Source organism: Hyla sarda, chromosome 5 (assembly GCF_029499605.1).
Source record: "Hyla sarda isolate aHylSar1 chromosome 5, aHylSar1.hap1, whole genome shotgun sequence".
In the NCBI taxonomy this organism is placed as follows: Eukaryota; Metazoa; Chordata; class Amphibia; order Anura; family Hylidae; genus Hyla; species Hyla sarda.
The window spans coordinates 186,245,475-186,272,307 of record NC_079193.1 but is presented as its reverse complement, the minus strand read 5'-3'; the positions used below and the strand labels follow the sequence as shown (position 1 = coordinate 186,272,307).

At 40.0% G+C, this 26,833-nt stretch overlaps 1 protein-coding gene across 2 annotated transcripts in view; it reads left to right on the top strand.

The window, feature by feature from the left end:
• CTNNAL1 (catenin alpha like 1) overlaps nucleotides 1-26,833 on the top strand; it is a 229,331-nt gene that overhangs the window by 145,615 nt on the left and 56,883 nt on the right. For both annotated transcript variants that reach the window (XM_056520912.1, XM_056520913.1), the window contains exon 8: nucleotides 16,737-16,823. In XM_056520912.1, the coding sequence (XP_056376887.1) occupies nucleotides 16,737-16,823 (87 nt within the window). The remainder of the gene's footprint in view (nucleotides 1-16,736; nucleotides 16,824-26,833) is intronic.

Sequence of the window (26,833 nt, the reverse complement as noted above, 5' to 3'; positions counted from 1 at the left end):
TGCAGTTGATTCTCAGGAGAAAATATTTTCCTGTTTTGATATTTTTGGCATTAACAAAACTGCATGCTTTATGAGCTTATTGACTGTGAATTCTTTATCGCCTGGAAACATTGCTCTTACAGAAAGCATAGCCTGTCCACTAACATCTCTATGTAAATAATGTGTCATGGTACAGTTATATTACATAATCTTACCACTTACTGTTCTGTAAGGCAGTTTGGCTATGTGCAGTGAACTGGCGGCTGCAGACTTTGTTACGTAAGCAGCAGCACAGCAATGCTGTCTGAATTCTAAAGGTCTTTTAGAGAGGAAAGTTTTGCCTTGCTCCATTGTCTTGACATTGCTGTATGAGTATGTCTTTGTTTTCATAGCTTAGCAGTGCAGTTTAGTTTGCTCATCCTGCCATCAATCAAGGGTGACCAGTTCTATTACCATATGAAAGCAATTTGGTAGCTAGCGTGAAACAAGTTATGGTCTGTGACACTTTAGTAGCAGATTGCAAGCCATCATCATAATGTGCATTAGGCATAACAAAAGACTGAGGCATAGAAACTTGTTTGGGTCATGCGATACTTTGAATAGTACTCAAAATACTATACTGTGCCAGTTTTGCCAATTTTCGATTTTAAAGATGCTGACTTGTTGTCAATGAGTGCAATTTATTTGGCATTAAACTTTTTGTGAATTTAATTATGGAAACTTGTTGTTTAGTCAATATGAGAGATTCCTTCCTATGTCTTAGACACATGAGAACATGACAAGTCTGTGATATTGGGTTACCACTGCTTTCCAGATACGTCAGAGCTTTTAAACCTATTGGACACTCTTTTTGGAGATTTCTACTTCTATGTCATAGACTTTACTAGTGTTGTCTTGTCAAGTGTATCCATATCATATCAGAAAATATTTTTGATTGGATATGCCATTCATGAAAGGTAGACCTAAAAGGTGTCCAGAAGCAGATAAACCAGTTGGCTCAAACTTATGTCTGTGCGGCGAAATTTTGGCAGACATTCCGTGTGCAGCAGGCGCTCACTGAATCAGGCAGCACTAGGACCGCGCAGACATCAACTGACTCCATTATTGGCTGTGCATCTCAGAATGGACTCCGGTATTTAAATTTCCGTGGCAGAATTGTAACCGTGGAAATTCTGCAGTGTGCTCAGTACAGCTGAATATCCTAAAGAACGATTCAGGTGGACATTCTGCCACATGAATGGGTCCTTACATTATATATTAGCTTGATTAACTACTGGTACTTAAAAACATTGGCAATGTTTTGGCCTTAAAGGGGTTTTCCAATAGTCTATCTACAGGATAGCCCATAAATAGCTGATAGGCAGGGAGCTGAAATCCAGCCCTCCCATCACAGCTTTTCAGGCAAGGTACAGCACCGGAGAGCCGGAATACATTGTATAGTGACTGATATGTTACCCAATCAAATCCGTGGCAGCAGAGCTGCAGTAACACTTCATGGCCACTATACAGTGTACAGAGACAAGACTTCTGGTTCTGTACATTGTGTACGTCTGATCAGCTATATGCCTGTGAACACAGTGGTTTTTTTTTTTTCTCATGTTTTTTTGTAAATTTAATTGAATTTGTTAATATTTTTTGTAGGAAATTGAGAATGGAGTCCAGCTCAGTTGCAAATAAAATCCAATTTATTAGCAGACAAATGCAGGAACACAAGGGGTTACGCGTTTCAAGCACTAAAAGCACTGATTAAGAGTGCTTTTAGCGCTTGAAACGCGTAACGCCTTGTGTTCCTTCATTTGTCCGCCAATAAATTGGATTTTATTTGCAACTGAGCTGGACTCCATTCTCCATTTCTTACATTCGGCGTTGTCCAGCGCTAGCAGTCCGTGCTCCATCTGTCCGGGCGGGGTGAGCTGATTGGACTGTCTGTCTCCTTCTGTTAATTTTTTTTGGTTTGACAGAGTGAGAACTTTCCTTTTTTTAAACTACAATAAGGTACACTACCCAGTACTGATCACAGCATTGTATAAGATTAATGGCCAAAATTGAAGATAAAGGGTTAGTCCAGCACAAGATTCTTAATTTTTTGTCCAAGGCTGGTTTAAAAATAAAAAAAATATATACCGTACTCACCTGCCCACTCACCTTTATACTGTCTAGCTGAGGCAGTCTTTTCCTGCAAGTGGAAAGTGAAAAATGCTGGACAGCACAGACCAGGGACCATCAAGGTGGCAGCAGATGAATCTGGGCAAATAGTAGACTTGTTATTTTTAAACCAACCTGGGAGAGAAAAACTATAGTGCTAAACAACCTTTTAACTCTTTTTGATCCTTAAAGAAGGGGAAAAACATCAGAGGATTGAAGGACTTGTAACTAGGAACAAAGCTGAGAGGCTCAACAGTAAGGGAGCAGAATATGATCTTACTCTTCTGCAGCCAGGCAATACAGGTGGTGGAAAACAGCCTGGGATAGATAAATGTAGGAATTGCAGTTATGTAGTCCTTTTATCTTGTTGAATACTTTAATCACAGCATATGAAAAAATTCCACCAAATAACCATAATAAATGATGTGTAATCAGATGCAACAACATTGAACCACTCAAAGAACAAATCCAACATGCCTGATATTATTTATTTCTATGGACAGTCAAATTAGCCACAAATGTTGTCTGAACAATTAGCCTTGTGGTAGGGAGAGAAACAGAGATACTTATCAAAATACCAATGCTTTAGATGTTCTAAACATATTCACTTGGCAGACTTTAATAGTCCTTCTAAGGGCTCGTTCACATTAACATCGGTCCCTATTAATTCATGTCTTGTCTTAAATGCGTTCAAGCCTTTTGCAAACTGCTGTAAATAGATTCCATTGATGTCAATGTGATTTTTTTTACAGTCCTTAGTCACCCGTTTGCACTCGTTTGGTTCCTATTCCAATATTTTTAGCAGAGAAAAGACGTTGCATGCAGTATTTTTTTTCTTCGTCAAAAATAATGGTTTTGAAACAGATATGAAATTTAACATTGAAATCTATGCATATCAATGAGCCTGTAATGTCAACCATTTGCATCTGTTTTTTCAATCCGTTTTTGATCCATTCTTACTTCTGAGCATGCTCAGAAGAAGTGTGAGCAACCAATAAAGGATACAAACAGATTAAAAACTGATGCAACAGGAGACCACTTACTGGCATCACTTTGCATCAGTTTGCATAATTTTGTTAGTATGGTTAATTTAGCAACAATGACGGAAGAGTACGGCCATGTGAGAGAACGGCCATGTGAACCTAGCCTTAGCTTTTTGTTTCTAATAAATAAATGTAGTAACTTACAATTGTTGCATTATACTTTTTGTGCTACCATCGTGCGTTGGTGCTCACTTCAGTCTTTTTATAGCTTGATGATTGCTTTATTGCTTAATTTTAATGGGTAAAAAAAAAAAATCTGCCCTTAAGGAACTTACACTCTCCTCACCCTGACTACAAACATATATAATGCCCTGAAAGGGGTGACCCCACTTTTCTAAGAGACAGTCACCTGTCAATAACTTGCATACAGCCCAAGGCTGGGGTCACACACAGTATTTTGGCCTGTATTTTTAGGGAAGAATAGAAGTGTAACTGACAGAGAAATGGTAATAGAAAAACATCCCTAAAACAAATCAGCAGATTTTTGGAACAGCACAAGAAAAAAACATTAAAGGTGTACTCCGGTAAAAAAACTTTATTTATTTATTTTTTTTTAAATCAACTGGTGCCAGAAAGTTAAACAGATTTGTAAATTACTTCTATTTAAAAATCTTAATTCTTCCAGTACTTATCAGCTGCTGTATGCTTCACAGGAAGTTCTTTTCTTTTTGAATTTCTTTTCTGTCTGATCACAGTGCTCTCTGCTAAGTACTGGAAGACTTAAAATTTTTAAATAGAAGTAATTTACAAAGCGGTTTATCTTTCTGGCACCAGTTGATTTAAAAAAAATGGTTTTCACTGGAGTACCCCTTTAAGCTATGCGACTGAGAAAAAGGGGATGTTACAAGTGAAGGCAGGTGACTTAGTAAGAGTTTACCTTGACTATGTAAAAATAGGCGTGTTCTAGTTATTTTGTCCTATTTTGTCCTATTTTGTCCTATTTTGTCCTATTTTGTCCTATTTTGTCCTATTTTGTCCTATTTAGTTCTGGGGCTGACTGGACAGCCCATCAGCATCCTGTGCTCACATGAGATGGGTGCTAGTGGGCTGACAAAGGGAACTCCCCTTCTCTTCATCTAACTTCTAAGATACTACAGTTGCTATTGAGATTAAACTGCCAGGATAAGGGTTATTCTTCATCATGGCTGTAGAGACATGAGTCTGGCTATATCTGCCAGGGCACGCTTGCAGCTTATCACTTGGGTACAGTGGTAGTCCCCGCAATGCACTTTTTTCACGTTATATTGTGGCTAAAATTAACAAAATATAAGTTAACTCTCCCCCATCAGTCCCCACTCCATGTCCCATAATGAGAATGTGAAAGCAGAATGTTTGACATTTTTTAGCAAATTTTTACGCCATTCTCCATGTGGTCAAACTAAAGTTATTTCAGCAGTGCTAAATTTGTTTGGTGTCAATCAGGATTTACGGATTTAAAAAAATTCTAAATTTTTTTTAGAATTAATTTTTTTTTAAATTGCCATTTTGTGAACCCTATAACATTATTTTTCCCTATACTGGGCCGTGTGAGGACAAATTATTTGTGCCGTATTCTGCTGTTTGTAATGGTACCATTTTGGTATTGATCAGACTTTTTGATAGATTTTGACTTTATTGTTTTCTGGGATATGATGTTATAAAAAAAACGCACTTCTGTGGTTTGCTATTTTTTTACATTAACGCCATTGACTGTATGGGATATATAATGTTATAGTTCAATGTTTTGAACAATTACACACGTGCCAATATGAATATGTTTATTTTTATTATGCTTACATGTTTTTATATGGAAAATGGGAAAGGAGGTGGTGATGTAAACTTTTAATATAGAAGGTTAATGTGTTTTTTAAACTTTTATTAACTTCTTTTTGTTTTTCTTCATACCTAAGGGGACTTTATGAAGGAATCATTAGATTGATTCTAGAGATGAGTGAACTTACAATAAATTCGATTTGTCACGAACTTCTCGGCTCGGCAGTTGATGACTTTTCCTGCATAAATTAGTTCAGCTTTCAGGTGCTCCAGTGGGCTGAAAAAGGTGGATACAGTCCTAGGAGACTCTTTCCTAGGAATGTATCCACCTTTTCCAGCCCACCGGAGCACCTGAACGCTGAACTAATTTACGCAGGATAAGTCATCAACTGCCGAGCCGAGAAGTTCGTGACAAATCGAATTTACTGTAAGTTCGCTCATCTCTAATCAATTCCTCATAAAGATCATTGAAGTTCCATAGAACTCTATTGATTTGTGTGATCGGTGCTCATTTGGTTGAGCTTGCGCCAGGCAGGCTCAATCAAATGCAGATCCACGGCAGCCATGGATGCAGAGGTAAGCCCCATGGCTACCTTGCACAGAGGGGGGACCATCCACCCCACTAGACCACCAGAGATGGTTGTAAGATTCCTTTAGACACTGTCAAAATGGCCATCTAATTGGGTTAACTTAATAGTCAGCCGCGGTGATCGCCGCATGCTGGCTATTAGCAGCACCCCCCAGCTACAGGAATCAGCTGGGGGCCGCTCAGTGAGAAGTCCGCTCCATACACCCTGAGCACCGCTAGGCTTTCCGTCCGGTTCTGCTTGCCCGAAGCAGGGCGCAGTGCCAGAGAAATTCATGACCCGGTACTGCATGTTTTGGGTGCCGGTCGATAGGATTTCCACATTCCTGCATATCACAAAAGGTATTTAACCCCTTAGTGACCACGGATGTATTCTGTGGCCGGCTCCTGTTATGTAAAGTGTGCTCAGGAGCTGAGCGTGCTGGAGACCTATCGGTTGCTAGAACCCACAGCTAATACCGTACATCGTCAATCGGGCTGATGTCCAGTATTAACCCTTTAGACAGGAGAAAACACTTGCTGAATAGCTCAGCGGGCTGTTCGGGACCACCGATGTGAAAACGAGACGTCCTGAACAGCTGAGAGGACAGTGGGAGGGTGCTTACTTTCCTCCTTGCTGTCCGATCGGTGTTCTGTTGCTCCAAGCCTGCCATGCAGGCTGGAGCAGCAGAGCACCGATAACATTGATCTATGCTATGGCATAGCATTGATCAGTAAATGCAATTAAAGAATTGCATGTAATAGTCCCCTATGGGGACTAAAAAAAAGTGTAAAAAAAAGTTTTTTTTTTAAAGTTAATAAATGTGATTTAACCCCTTCAGTAATGAGTTTTAATCACCCCCCTTTTCCCATTTAAGTCCAAAATTGCGTATTTTTGGTCACTTTGTATACCCTATAAAAATGTATGAAAAGCTATGAAAACAAAAATGGCACCCGGTAAAAACTTCAGCTCCCGGTGCAAAAAAGGAGCCCTCATACAGTCCCTTATATGGAAAAATGTAAAAGCTAGAGGGGTCAGAACATGACAATTTTACACATACCAATTTTGGTGCAGGGAGTTATAATTTTTTTTAAAGTAGTAAAATAAAATAAAAATGTAACTAAAATTTAAAAAATAAAAATATTTGTTATCCTTGTAACCGTATGGCCCTACAGAATAAAGATATGGTGTCATTTTTACCGAAAAGTGCACTGCGTAGAATTGGAAGCCCCCAAAAGTTACCAAATGTTGTGTTTTTTTTTCCAATTTTGTGCCACAAATATTTTTTTCTGGTTTCGCTGCAAATTTTGTGGTATTATGATTGATGTCATCACAAAGTACAATTTGTGACACAAAAAACAAGGCCTCAAATCGGTCTGTATGTGCAAAATTAAAAGCGTTCTCATTTTTAGAAGGTGAGGTGGAAAATACAAAAGTGCAAAAAGGAAAAAACCTGTGGTCCTTAAAGGGTTATTTCTCATCAGTAATAGCATATATTACTACCCAAAACATTCTAGATTAGGATGTCATTAAGAATATCTCTGTACTTTGCTCCATTCAGCTTTCCCTCAAACCTGACCGGTCTTCCTGTCCAAGCCACTGAAAACACCCCACAGAATGATGCTGCCACCGCCATGCTTCACTTTAGGGATAGAATTGGGCAGGTAATGAGCAAGACCTGGTTTCTTCTAGGAACTCTAGGAATGATGCTTAGAATTGAGGCTAGAAAGTTTAATCTTGGTTTCATCAGACCAGAGAATCTTGTTTCTTACAATCTGAGAGTATTTATATCCAGTCTAAATAGTTTTAACTTTTTAACACATTAGCAAACATTTCTAAAATTCAAATTTTTGTTATGGGATATTTGAGTGCAGATTGATGGGGTTGATTTATTAAGAAACTAATGTTTATACACAAAACTATTGAAATGCCCCCAATACATTTCATAAACATTTCAGAAATGAATCCACTTTCTTTGGAAATATTGAATAATAATGAAAAGATATCCTTAAACCTTCCAATTTGTAGAATTTATGATTAAGTAGAAAGCTGGATTGATAAAACAGATTGCAAAGTTTCTATTACCCTGCTGTGTGCCAGTTATGAGCTTGTTTTATTCCTTACGATGAACACTAATTTGTATGGAAATAAGAACATATGAATCTAGTAGCTCAATGTTTACTGCAGTTTAGAATTCCCTTATCATCCCAGTATTCGCTTTTTTGCTTCATCTCCAGGACAGGACTCCAGCTCTCTCAGTGAGATATTACCAGTACAGACAGGTAGTGCAGGTGACACTGATGACAAGGGTACTTACCTTGTCCCATTCCGTTCAGTCGTTCTTTGGTAATCTTCTCTGGTAGCTTCAGCTCCGGCCTGGCTTGGAGCATGGGCGGAGCTTAGAGACGTCACTGCTGCTGTTCTCTGCTGGGTCTCGCTGCTAGAGAACAGCAGCGGTGATGTCACTAAGCACCGCCCATGCTCCAAGCCGGGCCCGGAGCTGAAGATACCAGAGAAGAATGCCGAAGAACGACTGCACAGAACAGGACAAGGTAAGTACTGTTGTAATTAGTCTCACCTGCACTACCTGTCTGTATGACAAGTTAGTGCCGGTGACACTGATGACAGATTTCCTTTAACCTCTTAAGGACGCAGCTAATTTTCACCTTAAGGATGTAGCCCTTTTTTGCAAATCTGACAACTGTCATTTTAAGCATTAATAACTCTGGGGTGCTTTTACCTGTCATTCTGATTTCGAAATAGTTTTTTTTTGTGACATATTCTACTTTAACATAGTGGTACATTTTTGTCGTTACTTGCATCCTTTCTTAGTGAAAAATCCAAAAATGTCATGAAAATTTTGTATTTTTCTAAATTGGTAACTCTCTGCTTGTAAGGAAAATAGATATTCCAAATAAATTTTATCTATTGATTCAGAAATACAATATGTCTATTTCGTTGGTCTGAAAGCTGACGTTTTTACTTTTTGAAGACAATAGAGAGCTTCAAAGTATAGCAGCAATTTTCTAAATTTTCACGAAAATTTCGAAATCTAAATTTTTCAGGGACCAGTTTTTTTGTGACATTTAAGTTTGAAATGGATTTGAGGGGCCTTTCTGTGAGAAATACCCCATAAATGACCCCATTATAAAGTATTCAAAATGACATTCAGAAAGTTTAACCCTGTAGTTGTTTTAAAAGAATAGCAGCAAAGTGGAGGAAAAAAATCAAAATCAGCATTTTTTACACTAACATGTTCTTGTAGCCCAATTTTTTTCATTTTTAAAAGTGGTATAAGGAGAAAAAGCCCCCCAAAATTTGTAGCCCAATTTCTCTTGAGTATGGAAATACCTCATATGTTGACATGAAGTGCTCTGCGGACTGTTTTGGAAACTACACTCCTCAAGAAATGTAACAAGGGGTATAGTGAGCCTTAACACCTCACAGGTGTTTGACGACTTTGCGTTGAAATTGGACGTGAAAATGGAAAATGTTATTTTTAACACTAAAATGGTGTTACCCCAAATTTTTCTTTTTCACAAGGGGTAATAGGAGAAAATAGACCCCAAAATTTGAAGCCCAATTTCTTCTGATTAAAAAAAAAGGCCCCATATGTGGACGTTAAGTACTCTGCTGGTGCACTACAGGTCTAAGAACAGAAGGAGCGCCATTGGACTTTTGGACAGAGAATTTTGCTGAAATTGAAGTCGGGGGCCATGTGCATTTTCAAACCTCCCATGATGCCAGAACAGCAGTTACAGTGATTACTTACACCTCAAAGTTTTTTTGAACAGTAGGCCGTAAAAGTGAAAAATTAGATTTTTAACATTAAAATGATGGTGTTAATCCAAATTTATAATTTTAACACGGTATAACTGCAGAAAATGGACCCCAAAATTTGAAGCCCAATTTCTCCCGATTAAGAAAACGCCCCATATGTGGACCTTAAGTGCTCTGCTGGCGCACTACAGGTCTCAGAACAGAAGGAGCGCCATTGGAATTTTGGAGAGAGAATTTTGCTGGAATTGAAATCGGGGCCATGTGCATTTACAAACCTCTCATGGAGCTAGAACAGCAGAAACCCCCTTCATGTGACACCATTTTGGAAACTACACAACTCCAGGAATGTAACAAGGGTTACAGCGAGTACTTACACTTCACAGGTTTTTTGAACAGTGGGCCGTAAATGTGAAAAATTAGATTTTTCAGACTATATTGATAGTTACCCCAAATGTTTCATTTTCACATGGGGAAATAGGGCAAAAGGCCATCAAAATTTGTAGTGCAATTTCACCTGAAAAACAAAATACCGTATATACTCGAATATAAGCCGAGTTTTTCAGCACGATTTTTCGTGCTGAAAACACCCCCCTCGGCTTATACTCGAGTGAACTCCCCCACCCGCAGTGGTCTTCAACCTGCGGACCTCCAGAGGTTTCAAAACTACAACTCCCAGCAAGCCCGGGCAGCCATCGGCTGTCCGGGCTTGCTGGGAGTTGTAGTTTTGAAATCTCCGGAGGTCCGCAGGTTGAAGACCACTGCGGCCTTCAACATCATCCAGCCCCCTCTCACCCCCCTTTAGTTCTGTACAGTACTCACCTCCGCTCGGCGCTGGTCCGGTCCTGCAGGACTGTCCGGTGAGGAGGTGGTCCGGTGGGATAGTGGTTCCGGGCTGCTATCTTCACCGGGGAGGCCTCTTCTAAGCGCTTCGGGCCCGGCCTCAGAATAGTCACGTTGCCGTGACAACGACGCAGAGGTGCGTTCATTGCCAACGTACTTCTGCGTCATTGTCAAGGCAACGCCTCTATTCCGGGCTGGAAGCGCTTAGAAGAGGCCTCCCCGGTGAAGATAGCAGCCCGGAACCACTATCCCACCGGACCACCTCCTCACCGGACAGCCCTGCAGGACCGGACCAGCGCCGAGCGGAGGCGAGTACTCAGAACTAAAGGGGGTGAGAGGGGGCTGGATGATGTTGAAGGCCGCAGTGGTCTTCAACCTGCGGACCTCCGGAGGTTTCAAAACTACAACTCCCAGCAAGCCCGGACAGCCGATGGCTGCCCGGGCTTGCTGGGAGTTGTAGTTTTGAAACCTCTGGAGGTCCGCAGGTTGAAGACCACTGAGGGCGAATGATGAGAAGAGGATGATGAAGGGGGGGTGTGGGGATGATGAAGGGGTGTGGGGATGATGAAGGGGGGTGGGGATGATGAAGGGGTGTGGGGTGTGGGATGATAAGGGGATGATGAAGGGGGGATGTGCGGGATAAGGGGATGATGAAGGGGGGATGTGTGGGATGATGACAAGGGGATGATGATGAGGATGTTAATGACGGGTCTGGATGATGACAGGGGGGGATGAGGTATTTCCCACCCTAGGCTTATACTCGAGTCAATAACTTTTCCTGGGATTTTGGGTTGAAATTAGGGGTCTCGGCTTATACTCGGGTCGGCTTATACTCGAGTATATACGGTACCCCATATGTGGAGGTAAAGTGGTCTGCGGGCGCACTCCAATGCTCAGAATAGAAGGAGCGCCATTGGGCTTTTGGAGTGAAAAGTTTGTTGGAATTGAAGTCGGGGCCATGTGCGTTTACAAAGCCCCCATTGTGCAAGAACAGCAGTAATACCACACATGTGACACCATATTAGAAACTACAACCCTCAAGGAATGTAACAAGGGTTATAGTGAGTACTTACTCCTCACATGTTTTTTGAACAGTGGGCCGTAAAAGTGAAAATTTATTTTTAACACTGAAATGCTGGTATTAACCAAAAATTTTTTTTTCACAAGTAGTAATAGAAAAAAAAGCTCCACAAAATGTGTAGCCCAATTTCTCCAGAATAAGGAAACACCCCATAAAAGGCGATAAAGCACTATGCAGGTGCAAAACAGGGTTTAGGAGTGAGACAGCACTGATGAGATTTGAGGCCTTAGGTGGTGCTTAGCACTGCAATGGTTGAGGTTCTAACATAAAATCTAAATTAAAAAAAAATTATAAACCCTGGCAAGTGACTACAATTTTTAAACTAAAAGGAAGGTAACAAGGGGTACAGTGAGTACACCTCAGTTTTTTTTTTTTTTTTTTTTTTTTTTTTAAGTGGGCCATAATTTGAAAGATTTAATCTTTTTACACTAAAATGCTGGGGTTACCCAATTTTTTATATTTTCACAAGGGGTAATGGGAGAAATTGGGTTACATATTTTGGAGGGATTTTTCCTCTGACTATGGAAATACTACCACATATGGGGTAACATGCGGGGCGGGCGCACAACAAGACTCAGAAGTCATACAGGTCTGTTTGCATTTGTGGCCTATGGCATATCAGTAGCTGACGGTTACATACGTTCAGAGGAAAATACAAAAATGAAACACCCACATGTGACACCATTACAGAAAGTACCCACCCTGAGGAATAGGTATAGCGGTAAAGAGGAAATTTTGAACGCACGGTTTCCTAAATAAATTTTCCAGGAATGGATGAAGGGTAGCTTTTGAAAATTGCAATTTTCAACCTATGCTCTGCTTAATCTTGCTGTGAACAACTAACTTGTGACTCCGAATTGTCACCTGGAAATACGACAGCGCTCATGAGGGAGAACACTTTGCATTTGAGGCTGATGTTTCTTACGGACCTAACAGTTACATACATTCAGAGGAAAATACAAGAAAGGAACACCCACATGTGAGCTTATTACAAACAGTACACCCCCTAGGGAAGGTGTATGGGGTGAAGTGGAGATTTGAAACAGATGGGTGTTCCCTAAATTTATTTTCCAGGAATGGATTAAGTGTACTATGGGCGGGATGAAAATTGTAATTTTAATACGGATATGCCAATTCCCAGAATCATGACCCAGAGTATAGCCAAAAGTAAAAATGATGCCCGCCCCAAACCCTATACTCTGAATAATCATTCTGGGAATGTGATGTGTGTGGCTGTCCCTATTCTGTTACCTCAAATGCGCACCCCACTCAGGTGGAGAGAGTGCTGCACATTTGAGGCAACTGCAAACCCCCGATGCTGTTGACTCTGTGTCCTATGACCCTTTTTTTTTTTTTTTGGGGTGGGGGGGGGGGGGTAGTTGGTTTTAAATTTGGAAGACAATGTACTCTGGACTGGTACATTGGAGTCGAATTCGCCACCGAGTTACACCACCGATCATCATCCTTATCTGGGTCATGGGGTTACACGTGACCCGGAAGCATCGCAGACGGCCGGTGTTATGTAAAGAAGAGAGAAGTAAAAGAGGGAAAATGCAACAATAAAGATTTTCTCGACTCCAAGGGGTACTCCACTGGAAAACGTTTTTACTTTTCTTTTAAATCAACTGATGACAAAAAGTTAAACAGATTTGTAAATTACTTCTATTAAAATAATCTTAATCCTTCTAGTACTTATTGGCTTCTGTATGCTCCACATGAAGTTCTTTTCTTTCTGTCTGACCACAGTGCTCCCTGCTGACACCTTTGTCCATTTTAGGAACTATCCAGAGTAGGAGCAAATCCCTATAGCAAACCTATTCTTTTCTGGACAGTTCTTGACATGGACAGAGTTGTCAGCAGAGAGCACTGTGGTTAGACAAAAAGGAAATTCAAAAAGAAAAGCACTTCCTGTGGAGCATACAGAAGCTTATAAGTACTAGAAGGATTAAGATTTTTTATAGAAGTAATTTACAAATCTGTTTAACTTTCTGTCATCAGTTGATTTAAAAAAAACGTTTTCCAGTGGAGTAAGAAATAAAAAATAAAAAAATAAAAACCTTCCTAAGAGTGGCAAGCCTACCAAAATTACCCCAAAAGTGCATTGAAGACTCACAACAACTCACAGAAGAACACACGTAACAATATCTAAGAAAATGCAGGCCTCACTTGCATCAGTTAAGGTCGGTGTTCTTGACTTAATCATATGAAAGTTAATAATAAAAAATAACATCTATGGTGAAGTTCCAGTGTGAAAACCACTGATAACCAAAAATCGAACATAACTGCTCATCCACCTCTGAATGGCTTTTGGGGTTTTGGAGTGGCCTAGTCAAAGCTTGAATCCATTTGAGATGCTGTGGCATGACCTTAGAAAGGTAGCTCATGCTCACACACCCTTCAATGTGGGTTTGGATAGCTTTTTTCCCCATACTTAATGAAATTATAACTTGATGAAACTGTTTCATGTTTACTTGGGTTATCTTTGTGTAAAGTTATAATAATTTATTTTCTATGAAACATTTAAAATGTGACATATGTGCAAAAAAATAAGAAAGCAACCACTACTACTTTTTCACAGATATATGCACGCACACAGCCCTTGTGTTCAGTTTTTTGTTTTGTTTTCAGAACTGCTCTTTTTCTTCATGGCATGTTTTCATAAATGTGCTGGAAACCTTCCTCAGAGGTTTTGGTTCCCAGGGAAATGACATCACACATTGTGTGCAGATTTGTATGCTCCATGTTCGTGATGCGAATCTTCCGTTTCATCAAATCCCAAAGTTCTCTATTGGATTGAGTTCTGGTGACTGTGGAAGCCATTGGAGTTCAGTGAACCCATTGTCATGTTCAAGAAACCAGTTTGAGATTGTGATTTTGTGACATTATCCTGCTGGAAGTAGAATCATAAGATGGGTACACTGGTCATAAAGAGATGGACCTGGTCAGCAACAATACTTGCTTTGAAATAATGCTCAGTTTGCACTAAGGGACCCAAAGTGTGCCAAGAAAATGTCCCCCACATCATTACACCACCAGCCAAAACCATTTATACAGGGCAGTATGGATCCATGCTTTCATTTTTTTGGGAAATTCTGACCCTGCCGCCCTAATGTCGCAGCTGGAATAGAGACTCCTTAGACCAGGCAACGTTCTTCCAGTTTTCCATTGTCCATTTTCCATGGGCATGTGCAAATTGTAGCCTCAGTTCCCTGTTCTTAACTGAGAGGAGTGGCACCCAGTGGGGTGTTCTGCTGCTGTAGCCCATTTGCTTCAAGGTTCAACATGTTGTGCATAAAGTTGTAATATGTGGTTATTGAACTTACTGTTGCCTTTCTGTCATCTTGAACCAGTCTGCCCATTCTTCTCTAAGATCAACAATGCATTTTCGTTAACACAATTGCCACTTTTTGGATATTTTTTTCTTTTTTGGACCATTCTCTGTAAATCCTAGAGATGGCTGTGTCTGAAAATTCCAGTAGATCATCATTTTCTGAAATATTAAGAGCAACCTGTCTGGCACCCACATCCATGGTGCTGAAGTCACATAAATCCCCTTTCTTCTTCGTGATGATACTCTGTTTGAACTTTAGCAAGTTGTCTTGACCAGGCATACATGCCTACATGTATTGAGTTGCTGCCATGTGATTGGATAATTAGCTGTTTGCTTTAAGAAGCAATTGAACTGGTGTACCTAATTAAAGTGAGTGGAGTGGTAGTCTATAATCTAGGCAAAGAGCTGTCAACAAGGGGAGAAATAGCAGGAGAAGGATACAATTTTTTTTGTCATGACGTACCTTACAAGTTTATCTACAGAATCTCTTTACAGAAAAATAAAAAATAAACACATTTGGTAATGCCGTGTGCATAAATATCCGAACTATTAAAATATAATGTTAATCAAACCGCACAATCAATGGCGTAAATGTAAAAATAAAAAAAATACCAACGGACAGAATTGCTGATTTTTGTTCACTTAATGTAGCAGAAAAAAAGTGATCCAAAAAGTCCCATCAAAATTAAAATGGTACTGATAAAAAAAATACAGATCACAGCGCAAAAAATTAGCCCCTATTCAACCCCATATATGGAAAAATAAGGAAGTTATAGGGGTTAGAAGAGAACATTTTAAGCATACTGATTTATCAAAACTTGCTGAGGAAAAATGGGACAGTTCCCATAGCAATCAATCAGATAGGTGTGTACCCCTATAGGGTGTCCTGGAGTCAATGTATGGTAAGTGGCAGTGCTGTGGCTCCAAGCCCGGCCAGTACCTTCTATAGTATGTGTTTTGGTGTCCCCTTCAAGTACATCAGTGACTAAATTCTGATAATACAATTTTACTAAAACTATATTGAAAAAAAGTGGGTGGGGCAATGCATTTTCGGCTTTGGTTTTCGTCAAATAAGACATTTGTAATATGGTGTAATTTAGCACAACAAACTGTACTATTTGAAATAGAATAGAATAGAAATACTTAATGTTACCATGGCAGGTTAGAAATGACTTCCCCGGAGGATGCAGATAAGCCACAATGCAGAGAAGGTCACAAAGGTGCAAAACACTGATGAACTACTACCTACAATTCATGAGGGGGTGATACACAGATAAGGCTTCTGAATAGTGCCAGTGATTTGGTTTTGTGGCACACCTTGCTGGTTTGCAGCCTATCAGTGACAGCCATACTATTTGATGCACATAAAGGGCATCCTGTCTCATTTCATGGAGTACCTCAAAGGTCTTGCTTGTCCCTACACTCACATACCTACTAACATCCTGCAGACAAGTAGCTTTTACCCCGCCTATGTACCCGTGTACAGTACATATGGCCCCATTTCTGTCAAATTCTGTCACATACTTTGTCATTTGTTTATAATATTAGAGTAGAGACTCACAATATGATGAAAACCTTTAAAGTGGGTTGTGAGTTTGTGGATTTTGACCAAAATTGCCATCTGTGATATTGTTATAATATAGAAAATCATGTAGTGTTAAAGGGGTTATCCAGGAAAAAACTTTTTTTTTTTTTTTTTTTTTTTATAAATCAACTGGCTCCAGAAAGTTAAACAGATTTGTAAATTACTTCTATTAAAAATGTTTTATCCTTTCAGTACTTATGAGCTGCTGAAGAAGAGTTGTTCTTTTCTGTCTAAGTGCTCTCTGATGACACCTGTCTCGGGAACTGTCCAGAGTAGAAGTAAATCCCCATAGCAAACCCCTTCTACTCTGTGCAGTTCTCGAGACAAGTAGAGATGTCAGCAGAGATCACTGTTGCCATACAGAAAAGAACAACTCAGCTTCAGCAGCTGATAATTATTGGAAGGATTAAGATTTTTTAATCAAAGTAATTTACAAATCTGTTTAACTTTCTGAAGCCAGTTGATATATATATATATATAAAAAGTTTTTTTTTCCATGAATACCCCTTTAATGCCCCTTTCCGGCTTGTTATAGATGCAATGACTTGCATACAGGTGTATATACTGTGATAGTATTTTGTTGTGGTGTCACAGAAACTGAGTGAGTTCACCTGTTTGTGTATTTCTTTTGCAGCAAACCCAAAAGACAAAAGAAATTATCGAAGACTTGGAGTTGGCCATACTGAAAACATGTCAATGTGTTACCGAACTTAAACGAGAAGTACGTTTTTTTGTTAGATTTTTCTGAAGTTTTGAAATAACTACCTATAGACACATTTCTGTGCTTTCTGATAAAATAACATGACAGTCTTCATCCAATGGGGCATGTCCACACTGCCGAATTCTTTATTCTAAGAAAACAGTGGTACTCTGCTGCAAGGTTATTCCATGGTGGAATTTCTCAGGTAGAAAATAAACAGGGTGGACTGGCCCATAATGTGCTTAAATATAATATAATTGTAAACACAAAATACAGCTTTTAAGAGATCAATACATTTTTATAAATGATCGCTTGAAAACTGCATTTTGTGTTTACTTGGGCTATATTTGTGTAATATTAAAATTTGTTAGATCTGAAACATTTAAAGGGGTACTCTGGTGGAAAAAAAAAAGTTTGTTTTAAATCCACTGGTGCCAGAAAGTTGAAAAGATTTGTAAATGACTTCTATTAAAAAAAATCGTAATCCTTCCAGTACTCAGCTGCTGCATACTACAGAGGAAATTCTTTTCTTTTTGAATTTCTTTTTTGCCTGTCCATAGTGCTCTATGCTGACACCTCTGTTAATGTCAGAGCAGCATAGGTTTGCTATGGGGAATTGTTCCTGCTCTGAACAGTTCCTGACATGGACAGAGGTGTCAGAAGAGAGCACTGTGGACAGACAGAAAATAAATTCTAAAAGAACTTACTCTGTATTATTCAGCAGCTGATAAATACTGGAAGGATTGTGATTTTTAACCCCTTAACGACAACGGACGTAAATGTATGTCCTAGCTTGGCGGTACTTCGCGCACCAGAACGTACATTTACGTCCTGTGTATAGCCACGAGCATCGTAGCGGTGCTCGCGTCATTCACGGCAGGTTCCGGCTGCTATCAGCAGCCGGGGACCCACCGGTAATGGCCGACATCCGCGATCACACGGATGTTCGCCATTAACCCCTCAGATGCCGTGATCAGTACAGATCACGAAACATCTGCGGCAATGCGCATGTTAAAATAGATGATCAGATCGCCCGCAGCGCTGCCGCGGTGATCATATCCGGACGGAGGTCTCCTCACCTGCCTTCGTCAGTCTCCCGGTGTCTTCTCTGGTCTGAGATCGAGCAGACCAGAGCAGAAGATCACCGATAATACTGATCAGTGCTATGTCCTCTGCATAGCACTGAACAGTATTAGCAATAAAATGATTGCTATAGATAGTCCCCGATGGGAACAAAGTGTAAAAAAAAAAAGTTGTAAAATAAAAAGGGAAAAATCCCCTCCCCCCAATAAAAATGAAAATTGTCCGTTTTTCCCATTTTACCCCCCAAAAAGCGTAAAATATTTATTTTTATAAACCTACTTGGTATCGCCGCGTGCGTAAATGTCCAAACTATGAAAATATAATGTTAATGATGCCGTACGGTGAACGGTGTAAATGTAAACAATTTAAAAATGTTCTAAAATGCTTCTTCTATTCCCCAAAAAATTATCTAAAAGTTTTATAATGCAAATGTGGTATCGATAAAAAGTACAGATGACGGCGGAAAAAATGAGCCCCATACCGCCCTATATACGGAAAAATGAAAAAGTTATAGGAGGTGGTCAAAATAGGGCAATTTTAGATTACTGATTTTGTACAAAAAGTTTTGGATTTTTTCTACCGTAAAGTGTACAGTGTGAAAACAAAACCCTCCAAAATGTGCAAAATTGTGGTTTTCATTTAAATTTCCTCCCTAAAAAAATATTTTTTGGGGTTTGCCGTACATTTTATGGTAAAATGAGAGGTTTCATTACAAAGTACAATTGGTCGTGCAAAAAACAAGCCCTTTTATATGGGTCTGTAGATGGAAATATAAGAGTTATGGATTTTAGAAGAGGGAAAAAAGAAAACGCAAAAATAAAATTGGCCTGGTCCTTAAGGTGCTTAAGGGGTTAAATAGAAGTAATTTACAAATCTGTTTAACTTTCTGGCACCAGTTGATTTAAAAAAAATATATATATATATATATATGTTTTCCACCGGAGTACCCCTTTAAGGGTGCATGCACACTGCGTTTTTGCTATACAGTTCCCGTATACGGTTTCAAGTAAAAAATTGTACGGAACCGTATAGAAAAGTGTATGCACTGACTTAACATTGTAAACCGTATGTCAAACACATATTCCGGTTTAGTCTATTTTGCATGCTATACGGTTTGGTCCAGTTTTTTCCGTACCCTAAACCGTAGTCTACAAAGTTTTTTTTGGTCCCGGTGAAAAACCGTATTAGAGCGTATGTTTTTTTTTTTTTTTGTTATATGGGAGTCAATGGGAGCTGTACAGAACTGTACAGAACCGTATGTGCTTAGGATTCCATCCGGTTTTCACCATACGTTTTTTGACTTTGCGCAGTTTTTTTTATTATAATTTCAATGAAGTGAAAAGTTAAAAACGGATGCAACCGGACATCATTTTTCAAACTGTATACGGTTTTTAAATTTGTACACACGTTTTGATACAGTTTAGTCAGGTTTTGAGAAATCCGTTTTTCATCTAAAACCTGATATGGGAACTGTATTGCAAAATCGTGGTGTGCATGCACCCTAAGTGTGACAAATGTGCAAAATGAATAAATTAGGAAAGGGCAAATACTTTTTCACGGCACTTTATATTATTCATTAAAGGAGTAGTTCGGGGAAATCCACTTGCGGGCTATCACTCCTGCTCGTCTGGGAAGGTGGGGGCCAAAGTGCACAAAGGATGGGTGAGTTGCCTGGCTCCATACAGAAGATGGCAAGGGGCTCACCCTTGCAGTCAGAAACTTTATCCCTGATCCTCTGGATAGGGAATATGTTGTTTCTCGGACTACCCTTTTAATGAGAGTTCTAAAGACAAAGTAAATTCAAGTGACAAATGATTTTTACATATATATATATATATATATATATATATATATATACACATATATATTCATATATATATATTCATATATATATATTCATATGTCTCCGTTCTCTTAAAATAGTGATGTTAGAATTTTCTGGGTCTTTTAAACAAGTTTAAAACTTATGTTACAATCACCTGGCCAAGTCTGCTCGGCATGTCCAACTTTTCCTGAGTTTAGATTTACCTTTCTATTTATAGAAAGTGAGGGTCATCTTCAACCTCCTCAGCTTTCACAACTTCTAAACTAGTAATACCATCTCATTTCTTAGCACGGTCCATTCAAAAATGTGGTGTAGCTTTTTGTTATAGGGGTATTCTGGGTAAATAATTCCCATGCCCAAAGTTGTTTTATAGTGTAATCAGGAACAAAACCATTCGTATGATCCCAAAAAGCTGTTTTGTCCTCTTTTCCTCCTCCTGTTTTGATTCTCCTGCTCTGATCGCACTTTTTCTTTTAATGCAAATTACACTATAAAACTATTTGGACATGATGTTTATTTACAACTAGCTGAATACCCGGTGTTGCCCGTTTTTTCCTTCCTCATCTTTGTTGGGGAGGAAAATCAACAAAGGAGGAAACTTTTGACTTAAAATCCCATCCCCATATATTGTTGTCATATCCCAACCCCATATTTCCGTCCTCATACCCTGACCTCCAATGCCGTCCTCCTATCCCGTCCTCCTATCCCGTCCTCCTATCCCGACCCCCTATCCCGACCCCCTATCCCGACCCCCTATCCCGACCCCCTATCCCGACCCCCTATCCCGACCCCCTATCCCGACCTCCCATCCCGTCCTCATATCCCAACCCGTAATATGTGTACCAGGTATTGAAATATCTCCAGCCGTACAGAAGTTATGTGAGAACATACATTTCCCATTGATTTGCATGGGACTTTAAGCAAAAACCCTGACACTCACAAATGGGGGATAGTTAAGGGTAAAATTAACTATCCTATATTTTAAGTGGACATATAAGTAACATGTGACCAAGTATTATCGAAATATCTCCAGCCGTTTGAAAGTTATGCAGTAACATATATTTCCCATAGAGTTGTGTGGGACTTTAAACATAAACCCTGCCCCTGGCAAATGGGGGTGAGTAAGGGTTAAATCACCTATCCTATGTTTGTTATTGACATATAAGTAACATGTGTGCCAAGTTTCATGTTAATATCTTTAGCCGTTTGGAAGTTTTTGTGGAACATACATATATATATACACACACATGTTGAATTTTATATATAATATATATATATATATATATATATATATATAGATTTAGTTTGTAACTTTTTCCTTTTTACCTTGATGGAAATTGCGGAATCTGACTTGCACCACATGCCCATCCATTAATTTCAGTGGGCTTTGTGTTGTGCTCAGTTCGCACATTGGAGGATTTGCAACAGACCTTCAAACAAGGTTTTGGATTCCTGCTGGAACGAATCAGGATAGTCCGGTTTGTCAATGGGCAATACTCAAAGAAAAAATGTCCCTGAGAGTGTTCAGGGCAAAATTGGCAATAGACAACCTATAAGGGGTGACCCCTTTACGGGGACAAACCTCACTAGAACCCTCCCTATAAAATTTATACTTTATTTGGCTTAATTAAAATATAAGACCCCAAAAAAGTTAAAATTTGCAGTGGTATGGGGATATTTAATTATCAAGGTGTAAAGGAATTCACACACTAAAGGGGTGTATGGGGCAGCTGCGTATTAATATAGTTTCACTCTGTGGACCACTGGTGATTCCGGTGTCCACTGGATCACAGCTATCCCTCACTCCTTTCTTACTAGTGTTCCCCTATAACCACGCTAAATAAAACTTGGACCGTAGGCCTCCCCGACGTTTCGGTGACGAATCACCTTTGTCAAGGGTTGCGAGGCTACTGCAACCCTTGACAAAGGTGATTCGTCACCGAAACGTCGGGGAGGCCTACGGTCCAAGTTTTATTTAGCGTGGTTATAGGGGAACACTAGTAAGAAAGGAGTGAGGGATAGCTGTGATCCAGTGGACACCGGAATCACCAGTGGTCCACAGAGTGAAACTATATTAATACGCAGCTGCCCCATACACCCCTTTAGTGTGTGAATTCCTTTACACCTTGATAATTAAATATCCCCATACCACTGCAAATTTTAACTTTTTTGGGGTCTTATATTTTAATTAAGCCAAATAAAGTATCAATTTTATAGGGAGGGCTCTAGTGAGGGTTGTCCCCGTAAGGGGGTCACCCCTTATAGGTTGTTTATTGCGGTTTGTCAATGGGGCAGTGCTTATGTCTGCATTTGCCAAGGATGTGAGCGCCTGTGTTTGCTCTATGCAGAAGATCACGGATCCAGAGGGGAATTCAGTGAAGAAATGTTCCTATCTGCATTTCCTCAGTGTCAATGTACCCTTACAGTTAAACTTAGGTTTTATCTTGATCTTGTTAAATTAAACAATTTGCTATATTCGCTATATTTGCTATATTTTTTTTCGTTTTTATTTTATTTTATTTTATTTTTTAAAGGGGTGCTCCAGTGGAAAACTATTTTTTTCATATCAACTGGCTCAGAAAGTGATACAGATTTGTAAATTACTTCTATAAATTTTTACTTATACTTTACTTATTTTAGTACTTATCAGCTGCTGTATACTACAAAGGAAGTTGTTCTTTTCTGTCTGACCACAGTGCTTTCTGCTGACAACTCTGTCCATGTCAGGAACTGTCCAGAGTAGGAGCAAATCCCCATAGCAAGCCTCTCCTTCTCTGGACAGTTACTGATATGGACAGAGGTGTCAGCAGAGAGCATTGTGTTCAGATAGAAAAGAACAACTCCACTTTCTGTGGAGCATACAGCAGCTGATAAGTACTGGAAGAATTAAGATTTTTATATAGAAGTAATTTACAAATCTTTGTAACATTCTGGCACCAGTACCACACGGAGTACCCCTTTTAAGTAAAATCTACAGCATCTTTTTGAATACAAGAAAATTAGTAGATAATAAAGAAACAATAAATTGGTTCCAAGCTGCGTCTTTAGTACATACATACAAAAACAAATACAAGACAGTCACAGAAGTTTGGAAATCATGGCAAAACCTGACTAGACTGTTTGTAGAAGGGCTGCTGGCCGTGTCTCTGTAATCTGAGACACAGGACTCTCTCGCTTTTCCATTCATATATTACGAAAACAGGGTTGGCACGAGCTAGTCATCGGTAATGATGACCTCCATTAGGCTACAGCAAGATTTTAGATCTACAGTGGTCCCTCAAGTTACAATATTAATTGGTTCCAGGGCGACCATTGTATGTTGAAACCATTGTATGTTGAAACCAGAACTCTATGGAAACCTGGTAATTGGTTCTGAAGCCACCAAAATGTCATCCAAAAATAGGAAAAAGTGAGGATTAAAGAAAAATAAGTAGATAACTAATAAAGATATAGCAAGTCCTTACATATAAAAGTAAGAAAGATCTGCTGGGAGCTGTAAATCACTGTCTATGTCAGTGTTTTCCAAGCAGGGAGCCTCCAGCTGTTGCAAACCTACAACTCCCAGCATGCCCGGACAGCCAACGGCTGTCCGGGCATGCTGGGAGTTGTAGTTTTGCAACCGCTGGGGGCACCCTGGTTGGGAAACACTGGTCTATGTAGAGGACAGGAGCTTCTTCAGTACAGGCAATGTCCTAAAAAAGTAACATGGAGTCGTCCTCACCTGGTGTCCAAACGAGCAGGTAACCCTGGTACAGGTAAAGAATACAGAACATTTAATACCTCCCTGTACTGTAGGGGGCGCTACCATACACTTCAGTAATACAAGGGTTTTACCAGTGAATGCCCATTCAGATTGGTTGGTTCTTCCAGCCATTGACATGTTTCACAGATTTGGACTGTCCGTAGCATTGTATGTTGAGTCTGGTTTCAAGTTACAATAGTTCAGAAAAGACCATTGTATGTTGAAACTATTGTATGTTGAGGCCATTGTAAGTTGAGGGATCACTGTATTCAGTTTCTGGAATTTAACATGCAGACAGCTCTGAACCGTTCATCCACTTTAAACTGTGTGCGTTTTGTACGAGGACTCTGGAACAGTCAGCTATGAGTCCCTACACTTGCTGGATGATAAACATACCATTTAAGAAGTTCTTAAAGCAGATTAATAGCTCAGTTAGAATCACATTAAAATGATCAAAACCCTTTGTTCAATGCATTCGGCAATTAATACACGATTAACTGTAAAGTTTGCATGCATGAACTGCTTGGCACAAATGACTGAAACTGAAAAGAAACCCTTTAATTTATGCTCACTCCCGTGGAGGGAATATTAAATTACTTTTGGGGCTCTGTAGTCTTGCAACAGAAAATAATTTCCTTCTTGTAGGGCCCTGCCAAAGAAGACTTTTTCAAATGTTTTTAATAAAACATGTGATCACAGGATTGCCATTAAAGATGTGTGTGAGTCCATATATTGTGCTTTTAACATTTTAAATTGTGACATAATTTATTAAACCCAATTAATACTAAAAGTATTTACCCAATTAATACTAAAATAAAAGTATAAAACCATCTGCAAACCTTTTTCAGATTTCTCTCCATAATTTAGTTTTAGCTGTGTTCTCTGGTAAATCAGTTTGCTTTTCACTGTAGTGACTATTCCTAGTATGCTAAAGTGAGATATGGTATATAGTATAACAACAAGATGGAAACTGGGGCCCATTCTAAGTTTTGTTATAGACCCATATGATCTCTGCATAGGTCCTTTCCTTTTGTTGTAAGTTTTTTTTTTTATTACAGTGTAACTGAGCTGGTGAGACAGGGAACATAATAATTTACTGCAAATAGTACAGAATTTTGGTAACTTTGAGCCCCAGCTCAGTTAGAAGCACATTGCCACTAGGACAACATTAGAAAAGACTTAGTCTGTCAGTTACGTGCAACTGAATATTTACAATGTATTAATATTTAACCTTTATAGGCTTATACTTATGTATTGGGCGTGAAAATGTGCTAAGCAGCAACCAAAATAAAACACACAAACAATGGTATATATTACATTTTTAAGACACATTGTCACGATTCGGCTGGCTGGAGGTGGATCCTCTGTGCCAGAGAGGGATTGGCGTGGACCGTGTTGGTGGACCGGTTCTAAGTTGCTACTGGTATTCACCAGAGCCCGCCGCAAAGCGGGATGGTCTTGCAGCGGCGGTAGCAACCAGGTCGTATCCACCAGCAACGGCTCAACCTCTCTGACTGCTGAAGATAAGCGCGGTACAAGGGAGTAGACAAGAGCAAGGTCGGACGTAGCAGAAGGTCAGGGCAGGCAGCAAGGATCGTAGTCAGGGGCAACGGCAGGAGGTCTGGAACACAGGCTAGGAACACACAAGGGAACGCTTTCACTGGCACAATGGCAACAAGATCCGGCGAGGGAGTGCAGGGGAAGTGAGGTATAAGTAGGGAGTGCACAGGTGAGAATACTGATTAGGCCTGCTGCGCCAATCAGTGGCGCAGCGGTCCTTTAAATGGCAGAGACCCGGCGCGCGCGCGCCCTAAGGAGCGGGGCCGCGCGCGCCGGGACAACACAGACGGGGAACGGGTCAGGTACGGGAGCCGAGATGCGCATCGCGAGCGGGCGCGTCCCGCATCGCGAATCGCATCCCGGCTGGGAGTAATATCGCAGCGCACCCGGTCAGCAGGTCTGACCGGGGCGCTGCGAATGAGAGAACGCTGCGAGCGCTCCGGGGAGGAGCGGGGACCCGGAGCGCTCGGCGTAACACACATACTTCAGCTGACATATTTCTTCTGGATGTACTGGACCGAACACTTTATTATGCATCTTATCTGTGCCAGTCCTGTAGACAGTGAAAGCAGTGGCACTTATGCAGGGGCAGTACCATTCACACAGGGTATTTGGAAACCATTATCCACATAATGCTGGTTCATGAGTCAAACAAAGCGGAATCACATATTTATTAAAGGGGTTTTCCGGACTCAGACATCTTATCCCCTATCCCAACCCCACCCAAGAACAAGAATGGAGGGGCATGGCGTCACGTCTCCGTCTCGGGAGCAGCGCCCCGCACGGAATGGCGAGAGCTGCACAGAGATTGCAGGGGTCCCAGCGGCAGGACCCCGTGATCAGACATCTTAACTTCTATGCTTTGGATAGGGGATAAGATGTCTAAGGCCAGAATACACCTTTAACTATTCTTTTAATGATGTTAGTGGGAGAACCACGTTAAACTTACAATGCCTCCAAGCAATCCTAGTCATGGCTCCCAAAGCCATATTAGTACTGTTAATTAATAAAGTAACAAGAGTTTGACACCAAGGATGTACAGTAGAGGTGAGCTATGGCCTACAGGCATTTTCACATAAGGAGAGATATAAGGCCTTTTCCATGATGTCTAAACTTCTCATCTTACCAAAATTCTGTATTGTTTGCAGGAAAATATCATGTTCCTTGTTTCAACAGCTCAGTTACACTGTTAAAAAATAAAATAAAAAGGGAAGAACTTCCAACAAAAGGCAAGGACCTATGCAGAGATCATATGGGTCTATAGCAAAACTTAGAACAGGCCCCACCCCTTAGGAAGCACTGGCAAATATAATCCTTGTAGAAAAATCATAACTTACCTTATAGGTAAGGTGTCTACTAACCTCTTCCCCGATCGGCGTTATTTGCCATGTTTGTGTCCTCATCTGCTAAGAGCCATAACTCTCTTATTTTTCCACAAACAGTGCCACATGGGGACTTGTTCTTTTGCAGGAATATTTGACAATTGCTGGCAAATTATTTGTGGTTGAAATTAAATTCAATTGATTGAAATTGATTTTAGTTTTTGGGCCATTCACTATTCTGCAGATCAGTGATACTTAATTTCTGGAATTTTAGTTAGGTTTTACTGCTAGAAAATAAATGTAAGATTTTTATTTATTTTTTTCTGCCCTGAACAGTACTATTTGTCAGTACCATTTTGGAATAAGTAATCAAGTAATGTCCAAAGAAAGTGAACACTTGACAACATCCTGTCTATGTAAGTGTCTTTCCAGTCTGCCAAACTGGAGCAGAAATCCAAATCCAAACTTCAAGTATTGTTGTCAGCACACCGATATGGTC